Raw genomic sequence first — 12,443 nt, forward strand, 5'->3', positions numbered from 1 at the left:
AACTTTCTCGAATATTCTTACATAACTCGGAATATAGACATGATTTTTAATTACTTAAACTTTTAAAAATAGAATAGAATCTCGTAGAAAAAAGAATTGCGCCAAATCAAAATGTGCATAATAGTGCGCAATATTATTAGTACTCTATAAATTTTGCATGCGTTTTTTTACGAATCGGAAATAGCGTAAATTAGTACTTCCGGTCAACGGAAATTACTCAAAATTTGACGGAAGGTAGAAATTTACATCTTTTACTTACATGTGAAATTTCATTTATCTATCTGAAATAGTACTCAAGTTATAGGCATTTGAAAAATTCAAAGTAGAAAAAGTACCACTTTCGGTTATTGGAAATCGCTCAAAAGTTGATACGGATCTACGATTTTGATAAAATACTTATATATGAAATTTCATCAACCTAGCTGTAACGGTACTCAAGTAATCGTGTTTACACAGAGACACACACAGACATACGGACAAGATTGAAAAATTATGTTTTTCCGTATTAGTGAGGTGTAAAACGGCGAGATTTGTAAAAAGCTCTAATATTTTTTTGCACGATTACAATACTTTCTCTATACTTCGTACATATGTCACCAGGCGCCGACCCTAGGGGCGCCAAAATGGGTTGTAAACTCGAACTTTCAAACTGGTTTGGCGTCAGGTTAGTTCATTGAACCAATTGCGTCCTACATTAAATAGTTAATCAGTTTAATAATGTAGACGCCATTGGAGTAGGTCTGAGTCAAAGCCTGATGTTATAAATAGTTAAACTTCATCTCTCTTTATTTCTTTATAAAAAGGTTATGGAAGTTTTTTGAAGGTATTTTTCTGAAAACGTTTACCGGACGAATGCGAAATGATACCAACAACCATAGCTCTTCTATTATATAGGCCACATGCTGCCCATTATGCTGTTCAGTACATGCTTTGGTTGGGTGACGCTTACCTTGTCATGTTAAAATAAATAGCATGTAATTGAGTTAGTTCGAAGTGAGTTTTCATACAACAAGCCCAAAGCACTAATTAAGGCTGTCGCAAGAGATGTAGTAACATGTCAATGAATTTTAGTTTTTTCTGGTTGCGCTTTTTTCCGTTGCGCATCTTTCTGGAAACCGCCCAAACGTCACTACTGCCAGGGTCTCAATTTATCCAACTGTTATAGTAGCATGCAATATCCATTGTGTATGGCGCTCTTTAAAATGAACGTAGGAGCCCACAGGGCCATACACTCGTTGCAGGACGCCCTTGACTCTAATTGGTTATTAATATTAGTAGCCTACTGTGTCCTTAGTAAGTGGTGATTTTTTAAATGTATATAGTGGCCATAGTGGTCAAGTTAATACAACTAGTTTTTTTTTATTGGTTTCTGTTTTGCACAAATAACATTATATGGACGTCTACTAATTATACTTGTAGCAGTAGTGACACATTTAAAAACTAGTTTTCACAATGCTGGTTGTTAACTTATTCCTTCCATAATCACATGTTGTATCATACTTTGTACTCTTGTTCAACCCTAATAACATGTATTTTACTCTTATTCTACCCTAATCACATGTTGTATTTTACTCTTATTCTACCCTATTCACGTTGTATTTTACTCTTATTCTACCCTAATCACATGTAGTATTTTACTCTTATTCTACCCTAATCACATGTTGTATTTTACTCTCATTCTACCCTAATCACATGTAGTATTTTACTCTTATTCTACCCTAATCACATGTAGTATTTTACTCTTATTCTACCCTAATCACATGTTGTATTTTACTCTTATTCTACCTTAATCACATGTAGTATTTTACTCTTATTCTACCCTAATCACATGATGTATTTTACTCTTATTCAACCCTAATGACAAGTTGTATTGTAATGTACTCTTATTCTATCTTAATCACTTGTATTTTACTTCTACTCTTTACCACAACTATTTTGACATAAGAATAACTTTAAAATACCATCTTGTAACAAACCAGTACAGATGTAACCCACAACGTAAACAACTTGCTTTATCATTGACAATGACATTTTATTTTTACTTAAGTTGTAAGTGCAATATATAAAAATTATGTTATTCATTTTAATTTTAACCTAAAAAAAAATATTCAAACCTACCAATATCCATTTCATTGAAATATTTGGAAATAAATGTTAATAAGTTAACAATTTTAGCACTAATCATTCTGTTGGTTATACATGCACACTTTAATTAAGTCAATATATATTATAAATATATGAAATAAAAATCTCACAGCATCATTTTTAGAAAACTTAAGATATAAACAGCTTGTCATGTTTTTTCTGGGCAGTCAATGCCCACCACCAATGACTCTCTGGGATGTTAGTAGGGATGATTTCATCTTCTTTGAATTGGTAGTATTGGGTCCAATGCCTAAGGGCTTCATCAAATTCTTGAAGTAGTTCACTACATGGAGCAACACAATTTTTTAACAAGACATTGTCACGTTTTGTTACTGGAATCTCAGCAAATGAAGTGAAGAAAAATTCCATGCCTGACCTGACTCTACAGACATTGGATGGTCTCAGGAAATAGCCAAATCCACCTAAATACAGGATATGAAACTGCATAGTGTAGGTGACAGGCTGGAGGTTATCAATATATTTGTTGGCTATTGTCCTGCTGAGTCTCAACATTTCAGGTGTTGCGGTCATGTATTCTGTCAGATTAAAATCATTGCTATGTTCCTTCCTAACATGCAGTATGGAATCCGTAAGGTTGGCATAGAACAGTTCTACAGGCAATGAACTTGCTTCCTTGTTCTTGGCTAAACCAATGTATCTCTTGGCCCTTCTAAGTAGTGATGCTGCTTTATTCATAAGAATTACTGTGTCCTAGAATAATAAAAAAACTTTAACTAGGTAATTAGAGAAACTAAATTAATAATAAAAAAAATGGATGTGTTATCTGCTTATGTTGAATTTGTTTCATGTTACTTAACAAGGAGTAACGTTCAACTTTACCACACTGGCTCCACTAAAACTAATTCTACTAAAACAGACATGGACTAAATTGCCAAATGATGTTTTTTTGATCCGCAAGGATGTGAAACGTCAAAATATCTATTTGGATTTTATGCACAATTATAATGCAGCCTTTATGTTCCGTATATGATACAGTATAAAACTGTCAGAATATTTGTTAATATTCTGTAGCCGTAGCCCACATGTTCCAAACAATTAGCATATGAGGTCATCACAAGAAGAGCAAAGAGAAACTGGACCTAAACAATAGGCTTAGATTTATATGGAGTATACTTAGTGTCAACCCATGCAGTCTACATTGGAAAAAAATGTGAAGTAAAACCACTAAAAATAAACTTTTGGTTAGTCGGGAAATGTGGACATTGTGGAGGAGTTAAACTTCCAAAATGAAATTCCAGACTTTTTTGGTCTGAAATTCACTTTTCAAAATTCCAGACTTTATCCAGACTGCCACGGAATTCTGTTTATTTAACTACAGAAAACATCATTTGAATCAATTTTTTCATCATCATCACCCAATAGCATGTGCAGGCATACCAGGCAAACTGAACTTGAGCTTCTGGTCTACAAAATCTACCTAAGACTTTAGTTATTTCAACAATTTTCTTTATTACTCAACTTTACAGGTGCCATTCATGTGTAGGCCTATTTGAATTAATAATCAAAAGTTTTAAGATCTATTTTTTTCTCAGCAGTCTTATACCACCACCAATGGCTCTGAGGAACATTAGAAGGTAGCACCTCAGTTGAATGAAACAAGAAAAAGCTTGTCCACAACTCAGCTCTTTCATTAAATTTTGACAAAGCATCTCTCATCTCCACATCAATGAAATCCTTAAATTGTCCATTATGCCCTTCTCTAGATAATGGGATCTCTGCAAATGAGGTGAAGAAAATCTCCCTTCCAGATAGCACTGTATTAAATACTACAGGATTGGTGTAATCGTGTAGATAACAACTACTTTTTGTAAGGAATTTACAGACCAAACCCTTCTTGTCCAGGAAAGAACCTGCCAGTGACTTGCTTTCTAGGCTAATCTCTGGTGTGGCCAACAAGTAATGTTTCATATCCACTTTAGCTTCCTTGTGTTTTTGTAACAGAAAGTAAGAATCTCCAAAATAGTGAAAAAAGTCTTTCAAATGTTCTGTCTGTCTCGCCAAAGATTTGTCAGAATGTTGAAGGTATCTCCCAGCATGTTGTAGTATTTGTATGTATTTCATCACAATGACTTCATTAGTCTAAAAATTAAATATTATGAGATTAGTAATTAATGTGTGAAAGGGTTTTAAGTTTTAACGACAGGTTTATTAAGGATGATGAACATGGAAGACTTGTAAAGTATCAAGTACAATAGTACCTCAACATTTAATGCCCCAACATATAAGATTTTTTAAGATACAAGTCATTGAGCAAGGGATAATTTGTTTTGCAATACTAGTGAAATTTGATAGAGTCAGTAAAAGCTAATGGTTGCTAAACCGAAAAGTCTCGAGTTCGAACCCTCGGGCAGATGAGGCTTATTAGCTGGGGACAGCCACTCTTCTAGGAGAGACAACTCCAAAATCAAACAACTGCTGCCTTGTAGTTTGTTCTTGGTTGGGCAAAAGCTATGGAAGCAAATTCAAAAAGAAAAGCAGCACGAAATCGGAGTCAATGGCCTCAATGGCACATTACCTGTTGACACGTATCCTTAATTGTGTTGGAGGGGGATTCCTTCCAACACTAAAATTAAGAACGAAGAAGAAGAAGAAATACAAGGTTTCAGTTGGTGGAAAAGAAATACCCTAAAAAGTTTGCAACTGGTCGAGCATCTGAACCTGAGCTTTGTATTTACACTAAACAAACTCATTTCCGCAACATTCTGAAAGGGGAAAAAAAAACCCAGTAAGTTTAATTATGTTTAAAGAATTCAGAGCTGGTGCAACCACTAAGAAGAGGTAGGCAGTCACCATAGATGGGTTACACTAAATTAAGCATGAAGTTGTGTGGTCGAGTGGAAATGTGGGTGAATGCTGTGCTGGAAGTTGCTGGTTCGATTCCATCAGATGTCTTGTCTTTTGACACTAAGTTTATGCCCCCTATTATCAAAATTTTATTTTTTACTGTTGTTCATGGATGGGTTCCGTTTGTTAATTTTTTAATCGTTTGTAGCGTGATTAATGGCACATTTATACCTATTTCTGTATCAAATTAAAGCAATATCTCTGAAAGGTTTAATTTTAAATGTTCCACCCAATTTGAGCCTCTAAATTATTCTGAATAATTTAGATCTAAGTATTAATAACAGTATTTGGATCATGCCAGGCTATATAACTAATATAAGAAACAGTCCTAAAGAACATGCTCTGTATTCTCCCGGGCCATGCCACATGGGCAAGTTTTGCCTTAATCAACTTTTAGTTTTTTATGCATGTGTTGTTTTAGTCTGTTGTGGCCTGTTCTGAGTCTGAAGATTATGTGTTGTTGTGCAGATAAATATAGTGGAGCATACAATTTCATACAAGGTTTAAAGAATCTAAAAATATAATGTGAAAATGTTACTGTAATCAGGGATGTGCTCAGACCTTGAAAAGAATTTGATTTTGTTTTGGACTGGACTTATTGTTTTGTGAGAGTTAAAAATAAAGCAGTCACACAATTATTGTATTAATTAATAGGTTGATATAGCTAATAATTTAAATAACGAAATTTATGCGACTCTAAAAAAAAAAGAAGTCCTATCGAACTGAGATTTGGTTTGCTGGGCTTTGACTACACATGCTTTGATGATGGGTTGTGACCATAGGTGGTTAGTCCACGGTGGGGTTCGATCCAAGGTTCTTTGTCCATACATGGTAAAGAGCATTTTTGTATATTTTTTAAATTTAGTTACATAGGCCTATATGGCTAGTATTTTAAATAATTTTTTTTTACCCAATTAGGCCTAGAGAATTGATTTCCTATATTTAATTTAGCAATACGAAAACTAAACAGAGCTTAAAAAGCTGCTCTAGTCAAGTAAGAGGTTCCAGATACAACTTATGCTACTGGGAGGTTTTAAAAATAAATGTATTATTTTTAACTCAGTCTAAAAGTAAAAGTTGTAAATCCATTGTTACCTTAGCTAAGATGACCATTGTAGCCGCAGATGTTTTCTAAATTCTGATGAAAGCAGGCTGAAATAAGAAAAAAATACTGATTAAAGACAGATTACATAGGCACATAATAAAACTCATCATTTAGCCTACTGCCTTCACTTAGCCCTGCTCAGTTGTGACTGGTATGTTAAATGTTTCTTAGAATGTAAATTAAATTGATTGTTATTGTAATGTGTAAGGAGTCTTAGTCTACTCTTAACTAAATAAAAATTATATACATAGAATTAGAATTTCTAATATATAATTAATTAATTATATATATACTATATATATAGGGCCTATAGAGTTCTTTCATATGACGTCACGTCCGTTCGTGATACCTACGCCCGCCGCCACAGTGGTGTACACAAGACGTAAACACAATCAGCTGTTCGCCAGCGCTGGACGTGTTCACCAGCGCTGGACGTGTTCACCGTATGTAAAGAACCGCACCCGCGGAAAAGGAAAAATACGTTAAAAAACTTGAACTCTTAGGAATTGAAGATCCTTATACTGTTATTGACAGTTTCGTATAAATAAATATGTGGACAAAATTTCTAAATAAAAATACTGTTAGTAATACTGTTTGCGTTTAGAGTTAAAGTAGCCGAATCTGATCAAATGCAGTTCTCGATACTTTGTTTCATGTAAGGACAGTAAAATAATAAACTTCATTTTAATTATAAAAGATAACTATTAATAAAACAAATATGCTCGACCTTCACAAATACTAATAGTAAAAGACAAAGTCAAAAGTAATAGGCTAATAAGAATAATAAGATCTAATAGTAGGCCTAATACCTGGCTCCGCTGGGTAGACATAGAATCTAGAATCTACTTCTTTACTTAAATTTAATTACTTTAGATCTACATTCGATTCAAAATACACCCATAATAAATCAAAAGTAGTCATAATAGGCCTAATAAAGCATTTAATTGTCTCTAAGATCTAAAATCTCGCTCTATTATCTAATCATTTTTTTAGCAAACGAAATTTTCTGAAATTGAAATAGATTAGGCCTATATGACTAGACTTAGATCTAGAATCTGCTACTTAAATTAAATTGTAAAAACTTTATACAAGCATGTAGTTGATATTATTGTAGTAGAAGGCTTTAATAAATTACTAAGGCCTACCTACTTTGTTGTCTTTTACAGCAATATGTATCTGATACTGGACTGAGTTTAATTAAATTCAAATTCATATCTAGTAATTGGTCTACTAAGTTTTTGTAGCCTAGTAGTACAATCTAGATCATACCAGCCAACAACAAATAACCACATTATTATTATTTGGTTAATGATTAGGCTACATTTTTTTTTTAAATCCACTGTTTATAAAAGAAACAAATCAAGCTAGAAACATTATAAGTGAGATGGTTTAGAATAATAACAATGGACCCAGTCTACAATTGATACAATTGCAGGTCTACATAGGGCCTACAGTCTAGTAGTTTACAGTAGGCACCTAGTGTGTAGCTAGTATACTAGTGTGTAGCTGTCCAGAGTTAAGATTCTTAATGCCTTAATGCTTTCCCCTGATAAGCCATGTGTGCTATAAATGACATAACATGACACCGAGGTGAGAAGTGTTGAGGGGAGAGCAGTGGGACTTTCCCCTTTGTTCTCCCTGCTGGGCCCTGAGGGTCAAAATTATATAAGAAATACTATCTCTGTGGGGCTGGGTATCACGGAGGTGAGACATTTTCAGGGGAGGGCAGGGCAGACTCCTCTTTGGTTTTATTGTGGGCTAGATACAGGTGGGGGCAGCCATTATGAGATTACTTCCCTGCTGGATTATAAGGGTCTTAAATTGTATAACATGCTATCCAGATTGGTTATTACCCGTGGATTATATTAGCCGTTGTAGTGTGGGTTTTGTAGGAGTTAAGTGGTCTCACGTTTGCTACAGTAGATAACCTCTTACTGCATTTGATCAGCTTCGTCTACTTAAACTCTAAACGCAAACGGTATTACTAACAGTATTTTTATTTAGAAATTTCGGCCACATATTTATATTATCCACGAAACTGTCAATAACTGTATAAGGATCTTCAATTCCTAAGAGTTCAAGTTTTTTAACATATTTTTCCGCGGGCGCGATTCTTTACATACGGTGAACACGTCCAGCACTGGCGAACAGCTGATTGTGTTTACGTCTGATGTACACCACTGTGGCGGCGGGCGTAGGTATCACGTGATTTAGGTCACGTGTTTGCAAGGACTCTATAGAATATTATAGATTCTTCTACTGTCTACATCTAAAATAATCTAATATTCTAAATTAAATTAAAATTATTAGTTAGTAGTTAGAAATCTAGATCTAGAACTAAGAATCTGGTAAGTAGTGTAGTAACTAGATCTAGAGTCGAATCTAGACTCTAAGTACATTGTACAAGTAATTCAGTAGGTAGGGTAGGCCTATAAAAAAATCCTATAGATCTAGCTACTAAGCTACTCTAGCTAGAACTAGAACCTGTGAGTACTTGACTTGTGACTGATATGGAGTAGACTGAGTGAGACTCTAGAAAGTAGATATCTAGATCGATTCCCTATCTTAGGGCCTAATCACTTAATCTATAATCTTTGTCATACACTTATCAGTATCAGATCAGGTATTAAATAACTTTAAATAAGCGGGAGTGATCTCCCCTTAACTTTCAAGGAATATTTAAAAACTAGGCATGCTGCCCAGCTTCGCTTAGGCTTTCGAAAACACTAGGCATGCTGCCCAGCTTCGCTTAGGCTTTCGAAAACATTGAGAATTTGAATGCTTAATTAATTCGCCCGAGGGTCGGTCTACGACCTCAAGAGTTATGAAGAGGTTCCTCCGTGGACATTTTTTTTTAAATTTATAGCTCGTATAAGGTACCGGTCAGTCGAGGTCAGTTTTGACCCCCTCATCGTAGACTTTTCGGCCAACCGGCCCCCGTGTTCTGTCGCCCCAAGGCAAGGTCCTGCCAAATTTGAAGCGCCTGCGGCGCCGGGAAGTGCCCTATCGGACACCCGACAATCTAGATCTAGATTCCTAAAAGAATTTTTTTTTTAAGTTTAGCCCGAGCATAATTAAAAAAAATACATTAACCAAGTTGACTTGGTGTGTCTCGAACCCGCACCACCTGCGTGGTTTAATGTACACTAACATTTCCGCTATTTAGGCACCTTATAATATACGGAGAATGAAACAGGTATTTTAAAATCTTAACTTACGCGAATATGCCTATTCTTTCAAATTAATTTTTTTATCCCAAATTAGCCAGTTCCAAACAAAGATTTTGTATAAAATAAATAAGTCTTGAAATAGTTTAGTCCTAATATAGAAATTTATTTTTGGAATTGATTTTAGAGAAGTTAGAGTCTAAATCTAGATCTTAGCGTCTACGTCTAGATCTAGTTATTGCGTAGATTTAGATTTAGATTTAGTCTAGATCTAGAATCTCTAGATCTAGAATCCAAATACATAAAATAAATTTTATGAGTTTAGGCCGGAAAAATTGTATTGTATACATTTCATAGTGTACGTAGATCTAAATCAAATTTGAATGAAATAGTTCATTTCTTTTTATTCTAAACACGGCAGATGACGTCATTAGTTAATGTATAAGCAATAGTGACGTCACAGTTTTATGCGTTCTTTTTCACATCCATTAATGCTTTTCCGGTTGCATAAATAATACTGTTTCTCTACATTCGAATACGCCTTAAATTTTTATTTTTCTTCTTTAAATAAAATTGTGGTTATACATTTAAAACATCTAACATATTATTTTCAACAAAAGTCCGTATAAAGTTCTCCATATATCGCTGCCGTTTCTGACGTGATGTCCGGCGAAAATATTTTGCGGACAGACAGAGAGAGAGAGAGAGGTGCGAACGTGGGGTTTTATAGATTTAGATTGAGAATTTGAAAGCTTCATTAATTCGCCCGAGGGTCGGTCTACGACCTCAGGAGTTATGAAGAGGTTCCTACGTGGACATTTTTTTCCGATTTATAGCTCATATAAGGCGCCGGTCAGTCGAGGTCAGTTTTGACCCCCTCACCGTAGACTTTTTGGCCAACCGGTCCCCGTGTTCTGTCGCCCCAAGGCAAGATCCTGCCAAATTTGAAGCGCCGGGCACCCGACAACTTTGCTTTATATATTATAGAGATTAGCAAATTGCATAGGTAAACACAGATTTCAATAAAGTAATTAAGGCCTGAAATAATTTAGTATAGAAATGTTTTATTTTAACAGATTCTAGATCTGGGTAGGCTCTACATCTAGTTTTTCCGTAGATCTAGATCATCTAGATCTAGATCTAGAATCTCTAGATCTAGAATCCTAATAGAATTTTTTTAAAGTTTAGCCCGAGCAAAATTGTATTGTATAAGTTTTATAGCGTACGTAGATTTAAATCAAATTTGAATGAAATAGTTCATTTCTTTTTATTCTAAACACGGCAGATGACGTCATTAGTTATTGTATAAACATTAGTGACGTCACTGTTTTATGCATTCTTTTTCACAATTATAAACGCTTTTCCTGTTGCATAAAAAAACTGTTTCTCTACATTCGAATACGCCTTTATTTTTTATTTTTCTTCTTTACATAAAATTGTGGTTATACATTTAAAACATCTAACATATTATTTTCAACAAAAGTCCGTATAAAGGTATCCATATATCGCTGCCGATTCTGACGTGATATCTGGCGAAAATATTTTGCGGACAGACAGAGAGAGAGAGAGAGAGAGAGAGAGAGAGAGAGAGAGAGAGAGAGAGAGAGAGAGAGAGAGAGAGAGAAGTGCGCACATGGGGAATTATATATTAGGATAAAGTAACTTACTGTCCCAGCCAGGCCCTGCACTGGCCTTTGTGAAAACGTATCTGCAAAAGGATCGTGATTTGTGTGCCTATTACGCAGCAAATACCAAGCGCTGCCCGTAATTTGGATTAATGTTAAACTACAATCACGAACAGAAATAGGAGCAGAAATGCAAACGTAAGCGTAAAACCTAAACAGAAATACAATCAAAATCAGTCATAATTACAAACACACATTTGATTTTTTTTCTATGTAACTTTAAATTTAGTTTATCATCTACATACAAATAAAAGGAAGTAATTTGCATAACTTTTCAGGTAAAATTGTAACATATGTGAAAGATAATACATTTAGTTTGATTTTGTTCTTCGCACTTGAGGTAAAAAGTTTATTTGCAAAAGAAAAAAAATATTTTGGAAATAATAATTATAAATGTCAAGTTTTCTAGGCAAAGATTCTTGACAATGTCATCTTGAGTTGGCCTGTGGTGGAGGTTGCATGTTGTACCGACTCATAATATGTGACTCACTGACTTGTAAGATGCAGAATAAAATTGTATAATATCTTATCACCCAAAAGTCTAGATTTCGAATTCCGGGCTGGGATCCATGGTACGTCTCCAGGTCACCTAGCTCAGGTGGGTACCTGACTCACGTTAAAGAAAGTAAAGGCAGCTGGGTGTAGTTCTCACCTTCATATGCTGGATTTAAAAATTCTGTAACAGGAGAACTCTACTTCATCTTTCTCATAGACCGCCAGGTTTTAAAGATCAATCCGCCCTCCCTCTACCCCACCCCTCTCCCAGAAAAAAATTCATAAAAGCTTACCTTTCAAAATAGGTTTACTATATTTAAAAAAAAATACACTAAATGCGGCACTCTAGGTCTACTCAGGGGCGTAGCGGGGGGGGGGGGGGGGGCGGGGGGGTCCCCGCACCGGGTGACACCATTTAGGGGGGTGACACCAAGGCATAAAATAGCAAAATATAGAGAAAAACTTGAGGGGCGGGTGCAAATCGAAAGTTTGAGGGGGGGGGGGGTGCAAATCGAAAACTTGAGGGGGGGGTGCTAATCGAAAGTTTGAGGGGGTGGGGTGCAAATCGAAAACTTAAAAGTTTGTCCCCGGGAAGGGTCGCTCGCAACGCCTCTGGGGGGTGACACCATTAAGTGCCGCACCGGGTGAAACCCGACCTCGCTACGCCACTGGGTCTACTAGCCTATAATTATAATCTAGACTTAATGCCACATTGTAGATTTACTACATGTTAAAGTAATGTTCGTGATTTAATTATTTTTTTGGGATTATCTTCGATTATTTTATCAGCTAATGTCACTAATTTTCTATGCCACAAAGTCAACAACGTGATTGTCGTATTATCGGTGATACATTGATTTTCTTCTTTTTGCCAAAGATTCGCACACGAAACACACAGATCGTCATAAAAAGTAGTCGTAAAAAAATGGCAACAGAAAAAATAGTGAATAAAGTGGAGTTAGCTTCGACAGTGACTTTACT

The 12,443-nt window shown here is 35.3% G+C and overlaps 1 protein-coding gene across 6 annotated transcripts; it reads right to left on the bottom strand.

The window, feature by feature from the left end:
- Positions 1 to 2,060: 2,060 nt before the first annotated feature.
- On the bottom strand, positions 2,061 to 11,006 carry LOC131928104 (uncharacterized). Of its 6 annotated transcripts, none has more exons than XM_059284026.1 (4): positions 10,950 to 11,006; positions 6,106 to 6,162; positions 4,791 to 4,868; positions 3,030 to 4,245 (listed from the first exon to the last, which is right to left on the bottom strand). In XM_059284026.1, exons 2-4 carry the CDS (start codon positions 6,121 to 6,123, stop codon positions 3,661 to 3,663), a joined length of 681 nt encoding a protein of 226 aa, XP_059140009.1. In that variant the 5' UTR covers positions 6,124 to 6,162; positions 10,950 to 11,006; the 3' UTR covers positions 3,030 to 3,660. The 6 variants fall into 6 exon arrangements, with proteins under 6 accessions (XP_059140013.1, XP_059140014.1, XP_059140012.1 ...); XM_059284025.1 differs by lacking the exon at positions 10,950 to 11,006 and adding an exon at positions 8,600 to 8,767; XM_059284030.1 differs by lacking the exons at positions 3,030 to 4,245; positions 4,791 to 4,868 and adding an exon at positions 2,061 to 2,856 and having other exon boundaries at positions 10,950 to 10,995.
- Positions 11,007 to 12,443: the final 1,437 nt, after the last annotated feature.

The sequence above is a fragment of the Physella acuta genome, unplaced genomic scaffold (assembly GCF_028476545.2).
Source record: "Physella acuta isolate Inbredline_101_S28 unplaced genomic scaffold, ASM2847654v3 ptg001463l, whole genome shotgun sequence".
NCBI lineage: Eukaryota > Metazoa > Mollusca > Gastropoda > Physidae > Physella > Physella acuta.

Bases quoted from the DNA above. Each gene is read 5' to 3' on its own strand.
- LOC131928104 (XM_059284026.1), bottom strand. The intron at 4,246-4,790 runs GTATTTCTTTTC...TTTAATTTTTAG, and splicing joins CCAGTTGCAAACTTTTTAGG to ACTAATGAAGTCATTGTGAT.